Source organism: Electrophorus electricus, chromosome 16 (assembly GCF_013358815.1).
Source record: "Electrophorus electricus isolate fEleEle1 chromosome 16, fEleEle1.pri, whole genome shotgun sequence".
NCBI lineage: Eukaryota > Metazoa > Chordata > Actinopteri > Gymnotiformes > Gymnotidae > Electrophorus > Electrophorus electricus.
In genome coordinates, this window is record NC_049550.1 from 9,189,764 (window position 1) to 9,203,613 (window position 13,850).

The window sequence follows — 13,850 nt, forward strand, 5'->3', positions numbered from 1 at the left end:
CTTGTTTCAGCGTAGAGCACAGGCAAAGTGTGTAGCTCCAAAGTCAGAATCTCCAAAATGCTCCAAAATGTCACTCCTAGTGTCCTACTCGAAGTGAATGGTGATCATTTAGAGCACATGTATTCTTATTTGTATTGTATTTTTATTTTTATTTGGTTTCTTCTTTCTTTCACATTAGGTCTCCCTTGGTTACATTTGCATAACCCTCACCTCTCAGACTGAAAGTGGGCAAGAGCTGATGCATCCACAACTGGGATGTGACAGTTGAACGCTTTTCTATGATGGTAAGATTCATACCCTTGAAGGCTCTACCCACCATGTTAGAGACCGTGGACGTGCTCTTTCGCCATATATTTAGGCAGTTTGGGCTAACTGAGGACATCGTGTCAGGCAAGCGGGTTCAGTTCACTTCGTTGGTGTGGCATGAGCTATTAGGGAAGCTGAACATCACTGTTAGCCTGATATCTGGTTATCACCCCAAGGCTAACGGACAGGTGGAGAGAGTCAACCAGGAGCTGGGTAAGTTTCTGCATCTATACTGTCTGTGGCATCCCAAGACGTGGAGTACATACCTCTCCTGCATGGAATATGCGCAAAACTCTCTTCGCCACGCTGGGATGAAACTTACTCCTTTCGAATGTGTTTTAGGTCACCAACCTCTGTTTCATCTCTGGAACCCTCTACGTCCAATCAAGTCAGCGTGGTGTCGGTGTAGCGAGCAGGTATGGGAGGAGATTCACCGGTGGTTATGTTCGGCCATTGCATCTTACAGGAGAAAGGCCGATCGGAGGCATGGAGAAATCCCTCCATACAAACCTGGAGAGAAAGTATGGGTGACTATGGAGGATGGCCAGGCAGGACCTACAAGCAAGCGAAGAGCCAGGTATGAGGGTCTGTACTCAGTGGTCGAATGTATTCATGAGGTAACCTACTGGATAGGTTTGTCAGAGAACAGCCGTGCGTCAAGAGCTTTCCACATTTCGTCCCTGAAGCCTGTGGTGGAGGGTCCCCTCATGGAAGAGGAGAATCCTTTGGGGGCTGCCTCCACCACTGGAGGTAGAAGGGGGACCTGCCTACAGAGTACGTGCTTTGCTTGATTCGCGGAAGAGGGGCTCGCAGCTGCAATTCCTCGTGGACTGGGAGGGGTATGGCCCGGGGGAGCGTTGTGGGATACTGGCCTCCCAGGTATTGCACCTGACCTCACCGCCGCTAAAGCCAGCTCCTCGTCGGCTGGGAGTAAACATGATACACATCATGAGAGTAAACATTAGACACATTATATATTAGAATATTTACTTCTATAGGCATATCAAAGATTATTAAATATAAAAACATTAAAATATGCTTCATTTATCTAAAAATAAACCTTTGTGACCTAAGATAACATATTTTAAATGTGAATTCAGAGCAAACTCAACACACACAAGAAAAACATATCCAATCAATGACACAGAAAATCTGAGCTTAATATACAAAAAAGCCCACACATGTTTAACAGTGTATTTGGCATTACTGAGTTTCCAAGCAAAGTTAGGTCTGTGGGCTCTAATCAAAGCCATTTTTTTTAACAGCATAATACAATATTTACCACCCTATACAATCTTTACCTTTCTAATTACTGTAGTCTAAACCAATCATTGTCAACTTTTGACCACTCATCTTATATCTGCTGATGACGTGAGGGCGGGACATTCCTGTAAGGGGGATCACATCAGCCTAAAAGGTGGTCTTAGACTTGAACTTGGGCTTCATGACTTCGTAGCGTTAGTTAAACCCACATTTTTGTATCCCTCCTTGTATTGAACCACTGCCACTGCTTTTCTTTGTTCCCATACGCTGCTTCCTTGTATTCCCCTGTACTGTTTAGAACATGTGACTTCTGGCATGACTTTGTTCCAATATACTGACTTTTGGTTAGCAATTCTGCCTTGTCAGCTGAGTAAACAGTCATGTGGCTGTCAGTGACGTGTCTCTGGTTTTACACCCACTAGGTTTGTGCACTTGTGTGTCTATTGTCGTTGTGCTTGTGTGTATACCTGTACGTTTTTACATGGTTCCATATATAAAGACTGTTGTCGGTTACTTTTGTGTGTGTTACTGCTTCTGCAATGCCACCTACATGTGAGCCTCCCTTTTAAAAGTAGCATAATACACAATTTTAAAGTTGTTTGCAAAATAGTAGTTTAGTAAGTTCAAATATTTCAGTCACAAATGATCTTCCTCAGTTAATTTTTCTAGTTATATATTTGTCACATGACATCACACAGTCAACCACAGTGTACGTCATGCAATCACCTAATGTATACATTAATCCAATTCATAATACAACATATCTATCTTGCACACAATACCAGATAAAAAGTGACAGATTCAAAGTGTGCTGCCCAAAAAACAAGTTTAAGCCAATTCTACAAGACTCATCTCCTCCAAATGTCCATAAAAATACAGTTTGCATAATCAATACCTCCATGAACACATAATCCCTGTAGTTATCTATGATCAACTAACTTAAAAAAACAAGCAGGTTGAAGTTCATCATTAAGTCCTTTAGGCTGAATGCGCTCTGAATAAATCCATTTGGCCTCATATTGTAACAACCATTTTTTATAACATGTTGATAGATGTCAGATAGAATGAAGAGGGTTCATTTCACTTTCAGATGATCTGCACAGTATGTTATTGTTACATCCATTTTATTGTTAATTTTTTTTTCTAAACATAGACTACTGAATTAATCATCAAAATAACTGATAGATCATAATTATATTTGTAATATCATTAGTCATATAGCATTAGTTGTATATCTTTGTAATGGCATACTTTTCAGAAGCCTTTTGCTACTGTTGTTATGGTGTAGTTCATTATTATATTAGCAGAATCAGCCAAATTAATCATCCTGGTACATTTTCACATACAAGAAATTTGTTGTGGTGAGAGGACGCAGTGTTGTGTTGAGCAGGACAGGAGCGTGAACACTTCCATATATTTAATAGCAATGCGATGGACATCATATGTTTTCTTCAGTATTTTATGTTTTGTTGCACAGAACACAAATTGAGATCTGTTGTCCATATGAATGGACATTTAACAGCCAATCAAACAGCAAGTTAGTCCCTCACGTTTCATCTGAAAAGAAAAATCAGCACACTGAAGCAGGGCATGGCAGTGCTCTAGGCAAACAGGCAGAGGACGGACTCATCTGAGCTCTTCACTTTCCTCATCCTGTTATGACTTTCTTACATTTTTAAGTTATGGATTGTGAAATTAAAATGTTCAACAGAAATAACAACATGACCACTGTACATAGGATTTTCTAAATCTTATTGTCCATCACAGGGGACAGTGGGTCTTGGTGTATATTGTTCATGTCATCCTGAACAGCAGATGCATCTTGCTCATTCCACTCTGGGACACCAGACCTCACTGCTTAGCCTTTCAGAGGTATAGTGGGCTTAGGGATGCCCAGGCAGGTCTGAAGGATGTCCTGAAGGATTTATCCAGTGGCACACTCTCTCCCCTTAACATGATACTATGAAATCACCTGATGTATTTGGGCTTTTTTGACGATCTCTGTGAGGGTAATGAAACCCTGATTGTTAGGCGCAGGACTTTTGACATCCATCCTGTGTATAATTATATTCAGGCTAGTTTTTTCAGTGCTGATGCTAAAATTTTATTTTGCAATCTCAGAAAAGGTAAGCTTGACTAGTGTTCATGTGGCTGGAGATGTAGAGTGCTAGACTCTCAATAGGAGGTGAGTATAACAATTAATGAAACATTATTACTGTACAGTAAAAATTGTACTTAAAAAAGTCTCCATAAAAAGTAAATATATTGATATATTTTAATTTTTCTACTTCTTTTTATCCCAGGATATGTCAGGGATGAGGAGATGCCCCTGATAGGCTGATGCAGTGCAAGATGAAGAAGGATCAAGGCAGGAAAATATCTTTTTTTTTTTTCTTTTTTTTTTAAGATGATGCTTGTGCTTGCCTGCCAAAGAAAGAAGACATCCAGCGGCATCATACTTCTTAAATTGTGATGTCTACTTGGGAATATCCTATCACAAACCATGCTGAACCATGTCTACTTCAAACAATACATTCCCCAGAAAAGGCTGAAGTAACAACCACAATGACTAAGGTCTACGCTGAACTAAACACTGTGAAGGGTTTAAACATGCATCAGTTCATGAAATAGAAGCCCTTGTAGGTTTACATATGGTAATGGGAGTACCTTGGGATAATCTGAAATGCCTTGTCCTGAGACAGATGTTTCACCCTAGTCTACATTAATTGTGACAAGATGTTTTCTAAAGTCAGGCCTCTGTAAGACAGTATACAAAAACAGCCTTTCACTCTCCATGGAAGAGGAGCTCAGCATTGATAAACAAATTGTAGTATTCAAAAGGAAACTTTCCTGCCTTCAGTACCTCAGAGGAAAGCCAGAGCCATGGGGCAGCAAATTGTAATAAGTGGCCTGCATGATTTTCTTATATATCAATGTGGTACCACAGAGCTCTCTGACAGGGATGAGGTGATTGTTGGCCATGGAGTAACAGTGGTAACCTATTTGTGTCAATGTCTATGCACCCCAAGCCAAAAGATTTTCTCTGATAACTTAAGATCTGCTGAAGGTGTTGGTCATTGTGGATGTAACGTGTTGATGTTTCCTGGTAATGCTACATGTTTTCGTTATTGTTAACTGTGTTTGTTTAATGTCAACTGTTTCATGTTCGTATTAACGTTTGTAATGCTTGTGAGTACCGTTATCGTTCCGTGTTTGTCAATAAACACGTCCCAGGCCCAGTCGCTGGAGTCTGTGCGTCCTGTACCCTCGTCCTGCGGCACTAATTAATCCTTAGCGTTGTGAACACAATTGGTTTGCACTAGACATGACGCCTCTATCTGTAAATTCAGTCTTTTTTTCTTCACATGTTCCTAAAACTTTCACACCTTACACCCATGAAACAAAGGAACAGATAGGATTGGGTTACAAAGGGCATTTATATAAACATTTCTTGTTCAAAGATTAGATCCCCCGGAAAATAAACCTAAAAATAAACATCTTGTGGAATATTCATAAAATTAATTTAACTGGCTAATGGAACCTTATTATGAATGATACCACTCTGCTATCAAAGTTAATATATAAAAATGTCTTTCCTGTGGCCAAGCCAGTTCTGATAATAATATTGTTTGCCCCACTGTAAAGGGAATGATGGATGTTAAATCGTTTTTTGGATTTCTTTTTTTAGCATCTGTAAACTATGTGAAATACATATAACACATGACCAGAAAGCAGAAGTAGACACTTGCTAGATCATTTTCAGTTGAATGGCTGATCTGCATTTTTAGTTATATCAAGTGGAAAAGCCCAGCCATTGCATATCTGAGAAAATGGCCTCTAATGTACAGTAAATGTATGAAAAGGTCAAACAGTGCAGTATGAGTTGGCAGAGGTAGTTAATGTGAAGTTTGACTGAAGTTATTACATATTCATGTGCCCATGTGAACATATTAAATAACAGATGATGCATCACCTATATTTGATGGTAATGGACTCCCCAAATGTAGCATCAGATGCTTTCAATACAGTCCTCGGCAAATGATGACCCTGTGTTAATACTAGTACTATAGTTTTGGGTATTATATATGGCCTTTGAATGATGAACCTCGGTGATGGAGATTTCTATGACAAGGTTAATATTTTTCTCTAACACAGCTGTTTCTATGTTAGATTAACAGCTAGGTGATATTGACATTGATTAATGAAATATGCTTTTACAATAATACATTTTAGTTTCGTTATGCTGCCATATTGAAACATTTCAGCCAATGTTTTGTTGAGCTAAGATTTTCAGAGTACAGCAAGTACGGTTCCTACAGGCTTAAATCACTGTTTCACCTTTACAAACTACACTATATATGACAAAAAGCTGTCAAGGGAAAAACGATATCCAACTGTGTTCCACGGTCTATATCCAAGTACAGCTGTAATATCGCAGTAATAATATATTTACATTTATAGCTGACACTTTTGAGAACTCAGAAAAACACAAAAGATGTGTGTAACTTTTTTGAATGTTACTTGGTGTGTCTACCAAAACGTTCCCCATTTTCTCTAATACACTATAGCAGATTTATTTCCACCATTAGTGATTTTTACGCTTCTGTCAGTTTACTTTTACTTTTACTGGACTCCGAAGCTCTAAAAACACGCTCGATTTTCTAGCCTGAGGTTTCCTTCCGTCGACAAAACGTTGGATCTGTTTTAAGACAGTAATCGCGCAGGCGCTCTAACAGACTGATCTGAAAAGCATCATGACTTCTGTATTTTGACATTAAATCTTACCAGTACATGACTGTGTAAAAGAAGGCTAACACAAATTACGTTAGATATCAGATATACATCTTAAAAGGTCGTGTTCTGAGGATTTTTCAGCTTTCTTCCAACAACAAAATGACAGGTGTGATCTTTCTTCTTTTGAGTTGGTCATTGCTTGTCTCAATGTCCAGATGCAGAGGTAAGCGAACTTATTCACCGGCCTTTCGGTCAAAATAACGACATATCAACACATATAGTTTACCCGTGTTAAAATTTTCTCATTTTGGAAGTATTTCTATTTTTTTCAGTTTTCTTTTTATTTTAAGCGCTAACTACTTTTACAGACCAGCAGGTAGTGCTACACACCGTCAAGAGCCAGGCTTTTTCGCTTTTCTGTGACACAGATCAGCATGTGCAAAATGTAACGTACACTTGGACCAAGGATAACTGCACTATAAAAGTAACACCACGTATAAAATTTCAAGGAAATGTGATTTGGTTTTTAAGCACAGAATTATCAGACAGTGGGAATTACAGATGTAGAAGGTAAGATAATTATAGACTAACACAATTAGTAAAGCAAAACTTCTCAAGATATTAAGATAGTGCTGTATGCTCCTGATGTGACTCTGAATTGACTGTTGACAGTAATAGTTTATCTGTTTTCAACAGCACATACTCCTCAGAGATCGTGGAAAATGCAATGTGTCTCTCTGTTGAAAGTGGACTTTGTCCGAGACCCAACCAGTTTTCCGTGGCATGGCAAGGATCCAACGTCAATTTTTCCTGTACTGAAAACCGCATTCCGACTATGGGCCAAGAACTGCAAGTGCAGTGGTGGAAGGTAAGGCATTATCAGCCGCTGAAGACAATTTAAATGTTAGGCATTAAAGAATATGACTGGATATCACATGTGTTTTTGTGTCATATTAACAGCAATGGTTCTAGACTGCTTTGGTTGGGAGGGTGTGAAACCCAGTAAAACATCATGGGTGGGCATGTCTTTAGTCATATTTCGGAAGCCATAACTATATGGAGGGTTTGGTACATCATGCATCTGCCGTGGATGACGGTAGAAATACACCAAGAGCTATGAATCTTCTTCAAAAAGAAAAACAACAACCAGCATTAATCAGTGAAAGATGTTTAGAGTTAATAAAACTGAAAACTTGTTCATAAACTCTTAGGGGATTGTGTTAGCATATAATTACATAAAAGTTTTTTTAAAGACTAACATAAAAAGTTAGACCATCAGCTGCCTCAAGACGAGAACTGTTAAGCTAATTTAGTGAGATATTACTGCTAGCAATGTGGCTACATGACTTGTGCATTTAAACCACATAAAGGCTTAAAGGGCTTGCAGCTGGTAAATAATGACAGCAGAGTTAATGATACTGACGTAAATCAAAATATGAGATAAAGAATTAAAAATGTGTCTTCAAATGCCTACACAGAAAACTTAAACGTGCTGTCATGCCAAACGTGGCCTTTCTGGCTGCGGCGAAAACGATGCATAATAAGTTTTCTTTCTTATCGGTTTATTAAACCGGTTTATTAAACTGTACAAAAAATGTAAAATGCACAAAAAAAAATAATGATAAGATATATTAAAAGGCAGAGCTAACGGGAGATTAACTGCCACCGGCTAAAGGCTAACTGATAATAAAACAAGTTTATAAGGTAAGCAGCAAAATATTAAAAGCAAATTTAGTTAGAAATGTGAAAGAAATATCAAGCAATAAATCACCAAAATTAAACTAACGTTACCGTGTGGATGTTAATTTGAACTCAAACCTGTTTCAATTGTTCTAATTACTAACTGCCTCTTGCATCAACAGTTACAACTTGTCTGCTTTGCTGAGCTCCACGATGCATCTGGAAGTTTTGTATGACTCAAAACAGCCAGTCAAAAATAAATGTAAACGATTTAAGGAAAACTAGCCTTTGCTTGCTTTGTGTTTTGGGGAAAGGGGGTAGGGGGGTAGAGAGAAAATCTGGGAAGGCAATGGCCATCCCCAGCGCTCCTCAGCTGTTAATACAGCTGTCGCCAGACGGTGGAAAGGATCCCGACTGGGCTTTAGTACATAGGCTAGTGGTTAAAAAAGGGATATGCTAATTTCCATTTAAAATGTTTAGGACTGCAAACCTACAGGCATGCAAGGCCGTGAAATTAGCTTTTATAACATGCCTATGAGTGGTATGGGGAACTACACCTGTTTAGTCATCTTCAAATATGAAGGGAAAACCTACAATGCCTCTTACACTACTGAGCTCATCATGCTAAAGGATGGTGAGTACATGTGTTTTATTTATTTATTTAGCTAATTTATTGTGTTCCAGAATCTAATCTAATACATTAAACAAGAACTTCTGCACTTTAAAATTTTTACATTTCACAAGTCATGTAATTTGGCATTAGTCTATTTTGTGGTGCATCATGTGAAATCACAAGGACACATAGGTCATTTGATCAATAAATCTTGGTCTCAGTCCACATTCAAATAGAAATTTACATGACAAGCAAAATGGAAGGAATTAGACAAATTGTGGGAGGTTTCACAGCGTGTACGTAATGATTTGACTACAGCTGTTTTCTGTAGCCATTTTTGTGTTGTCTTCATTATCCATGAAGATAAAGAATTTCATTTTGGTTTTAAATCTTAGGATTGAAATACATATTTGTATGTATTGAAATACATATTTGAAATACATATTTGAAATACATTGAAATACATATTTGTATTTCAAGGACACATTAAAGGAACGATGTAACAAATGTCATTTGAAGGCTATAAGTTGTGAGTGTGAGCCTAGTGTTAAAATTACACATATACATTTTCACTTTTTTTTTAGAGGCTGAGAAAAAGCCTAAAGTAATATTCCCTCGTGACAAAACTGTGCATGTCAAGCCAGGTAAATCCTCGCTGCATACTCACAAAGAAAATGCCTGCAAACATTGATTTATGTTCCAGCATCGATTTGTTCTGTCTTCTTTTTTAGGTGAGAGAATGAAATTGGATTGTACTGTATTCATCGGTGAAAGAGAAGAAGAAACCTTAGAAACAACAGTGTATTGGACTATAAACAATTCCTATACCCAGAAATATCCACAGCTTCATGAGAACATGACTTTGTGAGCAGTTTCTTTATACATAGACATTCAATTGTAAGACGATTTTACAGAAAGATTTTTTAGCATAAGTAACACACATCACTGTGCATCAGTCTTTATCTAACACATTTATCAAGACAGTAAACATTAATTTGCATGTAAAGCAATATATTATATATTGATAAATGTAATACAATAAAATGATATGCTTTCCAAAATGATATTGATATCCTTTTCAGCTTTTCCGTTATCTTAAAAATGATTAGTGTTGAAGCAAAAGAAAAAAAAAAAGTTTTTTTTCAATCGACAGTGAGGTGAGAGAAAACAATAATGTATACGGCCATTCCACACTGCTCATTTCTGAAGTTCTTCCAGAGTTCTTCGGTATGCCTTTTAAGTGCACTGTCATGAATCCCAACGGAATGGATGCGGGTGTGCTCCATCTTAAGCAAGGTACAAACTACATAATAGCAAAAAACTCATACTCAGTGGAAGAAAGAATCTACGTTATTTAGTAGTCCTAGGACCTTTGAGCCACAGGACTTGAAACATTACATACCTGACAATGTCATTCAATTGCTTCTATAAAGAAATGTTTGGCATGCCAGACATATTTTTCTGTATTCACTTTCTCATTCCGTAGATGATTATAATATCATCCAGACAATTATGATGATTAGTTTCATAGTAGGAGTTGCTGTTATGGCCACTGGGCTGTTCATGTACTTTAAAGTGGATATAATCTTAGCCTGTCGTGATCTGGGTGGTAAAGGCAAAGGTAAGGGAATTACAATCCTCACTGACAAAGTAAACACAGTGTGCACACAAATATAAATGTTTTATATATGTGTAATAAATGCAAAAGCTTTCAGCAAGTTCATGCGTTTTCCACTAGTACTGATATTGTACACTTAATATACTGTGGTAACTTTTTTAGACTAATGAAATCTAAGATAATTTTTGTTTTTTCTTGGAAAAACAAAAAACAAAAACAGGACACTGATTGTGTTACTCTTTTATAGCTGCCAGTCAGGACAGGAAGTTATACAACGCATATGTGTCCTGTTATCCTGGCACTGGCCCTGGTTGCTCTGCAGCAGAGGACCTGGCCCTGAGGCTCATGTCTGAGGTGCTGGAACAGAGACATGGTCTCAGACTCTTCATACATGGCCGCGATAATACAGATGTGGAAGGTACACCACCTCTGTGCTATGAGTTGAATGTATTTGAAGATATATATATATATATATATATATATATATATATATATATATATATATATATATATATATATATATATATATATATATATGTACACATACACACATATACATATATATATATATATATACATACATATGCATACATACACACACAGTACAGCGGGTGAATATATATTCTATGAACTCTGAGCTTAAATTCCTTCCATAGATTTTCAATTGGATTCAGGTCAGGTGATTGGCTGGGCCATTCTAGCAGCTTTGTTTTCTTTCTCTGATACCAATTGAGAGTTTCCTTGGCTATGTGTTTGGGATCATTGTCTTGCTGAAATGTCCATCCTCATTTAATCTTCATTATCCTAGTAGATGGCAGAAGATTTTTTATCAAGAATGTCTCTGTACATTTGTCCATTCATCCTTCCTTCAATTATATGGAGCATGCCAGTGCCATATGCTGAAAAACAGCCCCACGCCATTATATTCCCACCACCAGACTTTGCCATTGGTATGGTGTTTTTGGGGTGACGGCGTGCCTTTTGACCTCCAAACATGGTGTGTATTATGGCATCGAAAGAGTTCAATTTTGGTTTCATCTGACCAGACTATATTCTCCCAGTATTTCACAGGCTTGTCTAAATGTTGTTGTGCAAACTTTAAACGTGCTTCAACATGCTTTTTCTTCAGCAATGGAGTCTTGTGTGGTGAGTGTGCATACAGGCCATGGAGGTTGAGTGCATTACTTATTGTTTTCTTTGAAACAATTGTACCTGCTGATTCCAGTCTTTCTGTAGCTCTCCAAAGGTGGTCCTTGGGTCTTGGACAACTCTTCTGATAATTCTTTTCACTCCTCTGTCTGAAATCTTGTGGGGAGCACCTGGTTGTGGCCTATTTATGGTGAAATAATGTTCTTTCCACCTCCGGATTATGGCCCCAACTGTACTCACTGGAACCTTCAGTAGTTTAGAAATCTTTCTGTAACCAATGCCCTCAGTATGTTTTGCAGCAATACGTTTGCGAAGGTCTTGAGAGAGCTCACAGGTTTGACCCATCATGAGATGTTTCTTGTGTGGCACCTTGGCAATGAGACACCTTTTTTATAGGCCATCAGTTAAACCACCTGATATTAATTTGCACTAAGTGGCAGGATTGCTTTCTGATAGATTTCAGCAGGTGTCATGACTTTCCATGGCTTTTTGCACCTCTCTTTCTTAATGTGTTCAATACTTTTCCCCTGTTTCATTTCTCATTATTCCACATAATTTATGGACATCTATGGTTGATTTCTTTGCGTGTGTGGATTGGATGGGTTGTTACTGACATCTGGTGAGAATTTCATGTCAATAGCACCTTTAGAAATATATTTGCTTAGAAAATTGGTGATGTGTTCAATACTTATTTCACCTGCCGTGTGTGTGTGTGTGTGTGTGTATATATATATAATAATAATAATAATAATAATAATATTTTTCCCCCCTTACTGAGTATGGAGAGGTAAGGTGGGATGCAGCAGGTGTGATTGAATCACACTTGTCTTTTTCACTGTTATTTAAAGTTTTGCTTCAATAATTAGTTGTCACTGGCTGTTCTCCTGACATGCATGTCTGGAATCGAGTATAGATGGAGGATATACAGCATAGCTAGTATAATTTTTTATAGTATAGTTAGTAACTTTAGGTAGTATAACTTGCATAAATAATTATATATGGAAAGTAAAGCATTGTGGTTGTGTATTTATTGGCTATTTCTTCGGTGTTATTTTGCCTGCAGTGAATCTTGCCGCCATGACTGACGCCATAAACCAGAGCAGGACGGTGGTGCTCATTCTACACAGAATGAGTCCAGCCAATCTTCAATGCCAGGTCTTGATTCCAGTGAGCCAAGGACAAGACATGCTGAACGCCTCGCAGCGCCAGCACCTCTGCTCTGCCATTGCTCAGTGTACCATTCCAGTCATTCTGGTTGAGGACAACGAGAATACCGATCACTCGCTGCTGCCAGAGTGCTTGCAGGCCGTCAGACAAACGCAAGGGGCGCTGAGGTGGAACCCAACAGTGCAACCTAGTGGCCGCTTCTGGAAGCAGCTGAGATATCGCATGACCTGAGGAGGCCTGCATCTGAAATATAGGCCAGAAATGAAACCACATTAGCTTGTGAAAAGGTTGAAGTACAAAATGGAATCATTTCACACCATGTGATTTAGCCCACACATATGATATGTTCTATTTCCTCTTTCTGTCAAATACAACATGGAACAATTATTTTAAAAGACTTCTGTCTTACAACAATCAACAGCAAAGTTATTAGTGTCTTATCTCGACAGCATTGAGGTAACCACTGCTGTTTCCTTAAAACAGTACATAGGAAGAGAGTGTAACACTGAATTCTTTTTTACTGAAAATATTTGTACATGATTCTGTGCTGTCAGGAAAAAAAGAATAAGATAGAAACTGGATTCACAGAGGATATTGTCTGAGTTTTCTTTATTCTATGTGTGCTTTTTCTTAAATATTTAGTTAAGTATTATAGTTGGCAGCATTTTGGGGGCAGCTTTTTTAAAAAACACAATACTTTGATGAAGTATTTATAAGATGAAGTATTCTGTCATTTGAATTGTTCTTTAAAGGCCTAAAATCTACATTAAATGAAAGAAACATGACAAGAAAAAAAGTGACCAAGGCAAATACAGGTATTAACTAAATAATGTAAAGTCTACATAATGCAGACTTGCTAAGATGAAAGCAGGCACAAATGAAGGCTGTTTGGCTTGGTATGTGAAGATATAAAGGACCTATGCTCGCCACACATTAAAAACACCTAGTGAAGATTAAACAGCAGACAAATCTATCTATCTATCTATCTATCTATCTATCTATCTATCTATCTATCTATCTATCTATCTATCTATCTATCTATCCATCCATCCATCCATCTATCTATCTATCTATCTATCTATCTATCTATCCATCCATCCATCCATCCATCCATCCATCCATCCATCCATCCATCCATCCATCCATCCATCCATCCATCTATCTATCTATCTATCTATCTATCTATCTATCTATCTATCTATCTATCTATCTATCTATCTATCTATCTATCTATCTATCTATCTATCTATCTATCTATCTATCTATCTATCTATCTATCTATCTATCTATCTATCTATCTATCTATCTATCTATCTATCC

General features: G+C 37.7%; 1 protein-coding gene across 3 annotated transcripts; it reads left to right on the top strand.

Annotated features, from left to right (window-relative positions):
* The first annotated feature begins 6,302 nt into the window (after positions 1-6,302).
* Positions 6,303-13,120, top strand: LOC113580350 (interleukin-1 receptor type 1-like). Of its 3 annotated transcripts, none has more exons than XM_027014848.2 (10): positions 6,303-6,526; positions 6,672-6,873; positions 7,000-7,171; positions 8,464-8,617; positions 9,181-9,240; positions 9,328-9,460; positions 9,750-9,892; positions 10,083-10,217; positions 10,462-10,632; positions 12,427-13,120. In XM_027014848.2, exons 1-10 carry the CDS (start codon positions 6,463-6,465, stop codon positions 12,759-12,761), a joined length of 1,569 nt encoding a protein of 522 aa, XP_026870649.2. In that variant the 5' UTR covers positions 6,303-6,462; the 3' UTR covers positions 12,762-13,120. The 3 variants fall into 3 exon arrangements, with proteins under 3 accessions (XP_026870649.2, XP_026870650.2, XP_026870651.2); XM_027014849.2 differs by having other exon boundaries at positions 6,732-6,873; XM_027014850.2 differs by lacking the exon at positions 10,083-10,217.
* The last annotated feature ends 730 nt before the right edge of the window (positions 13,121-13,850 follow it).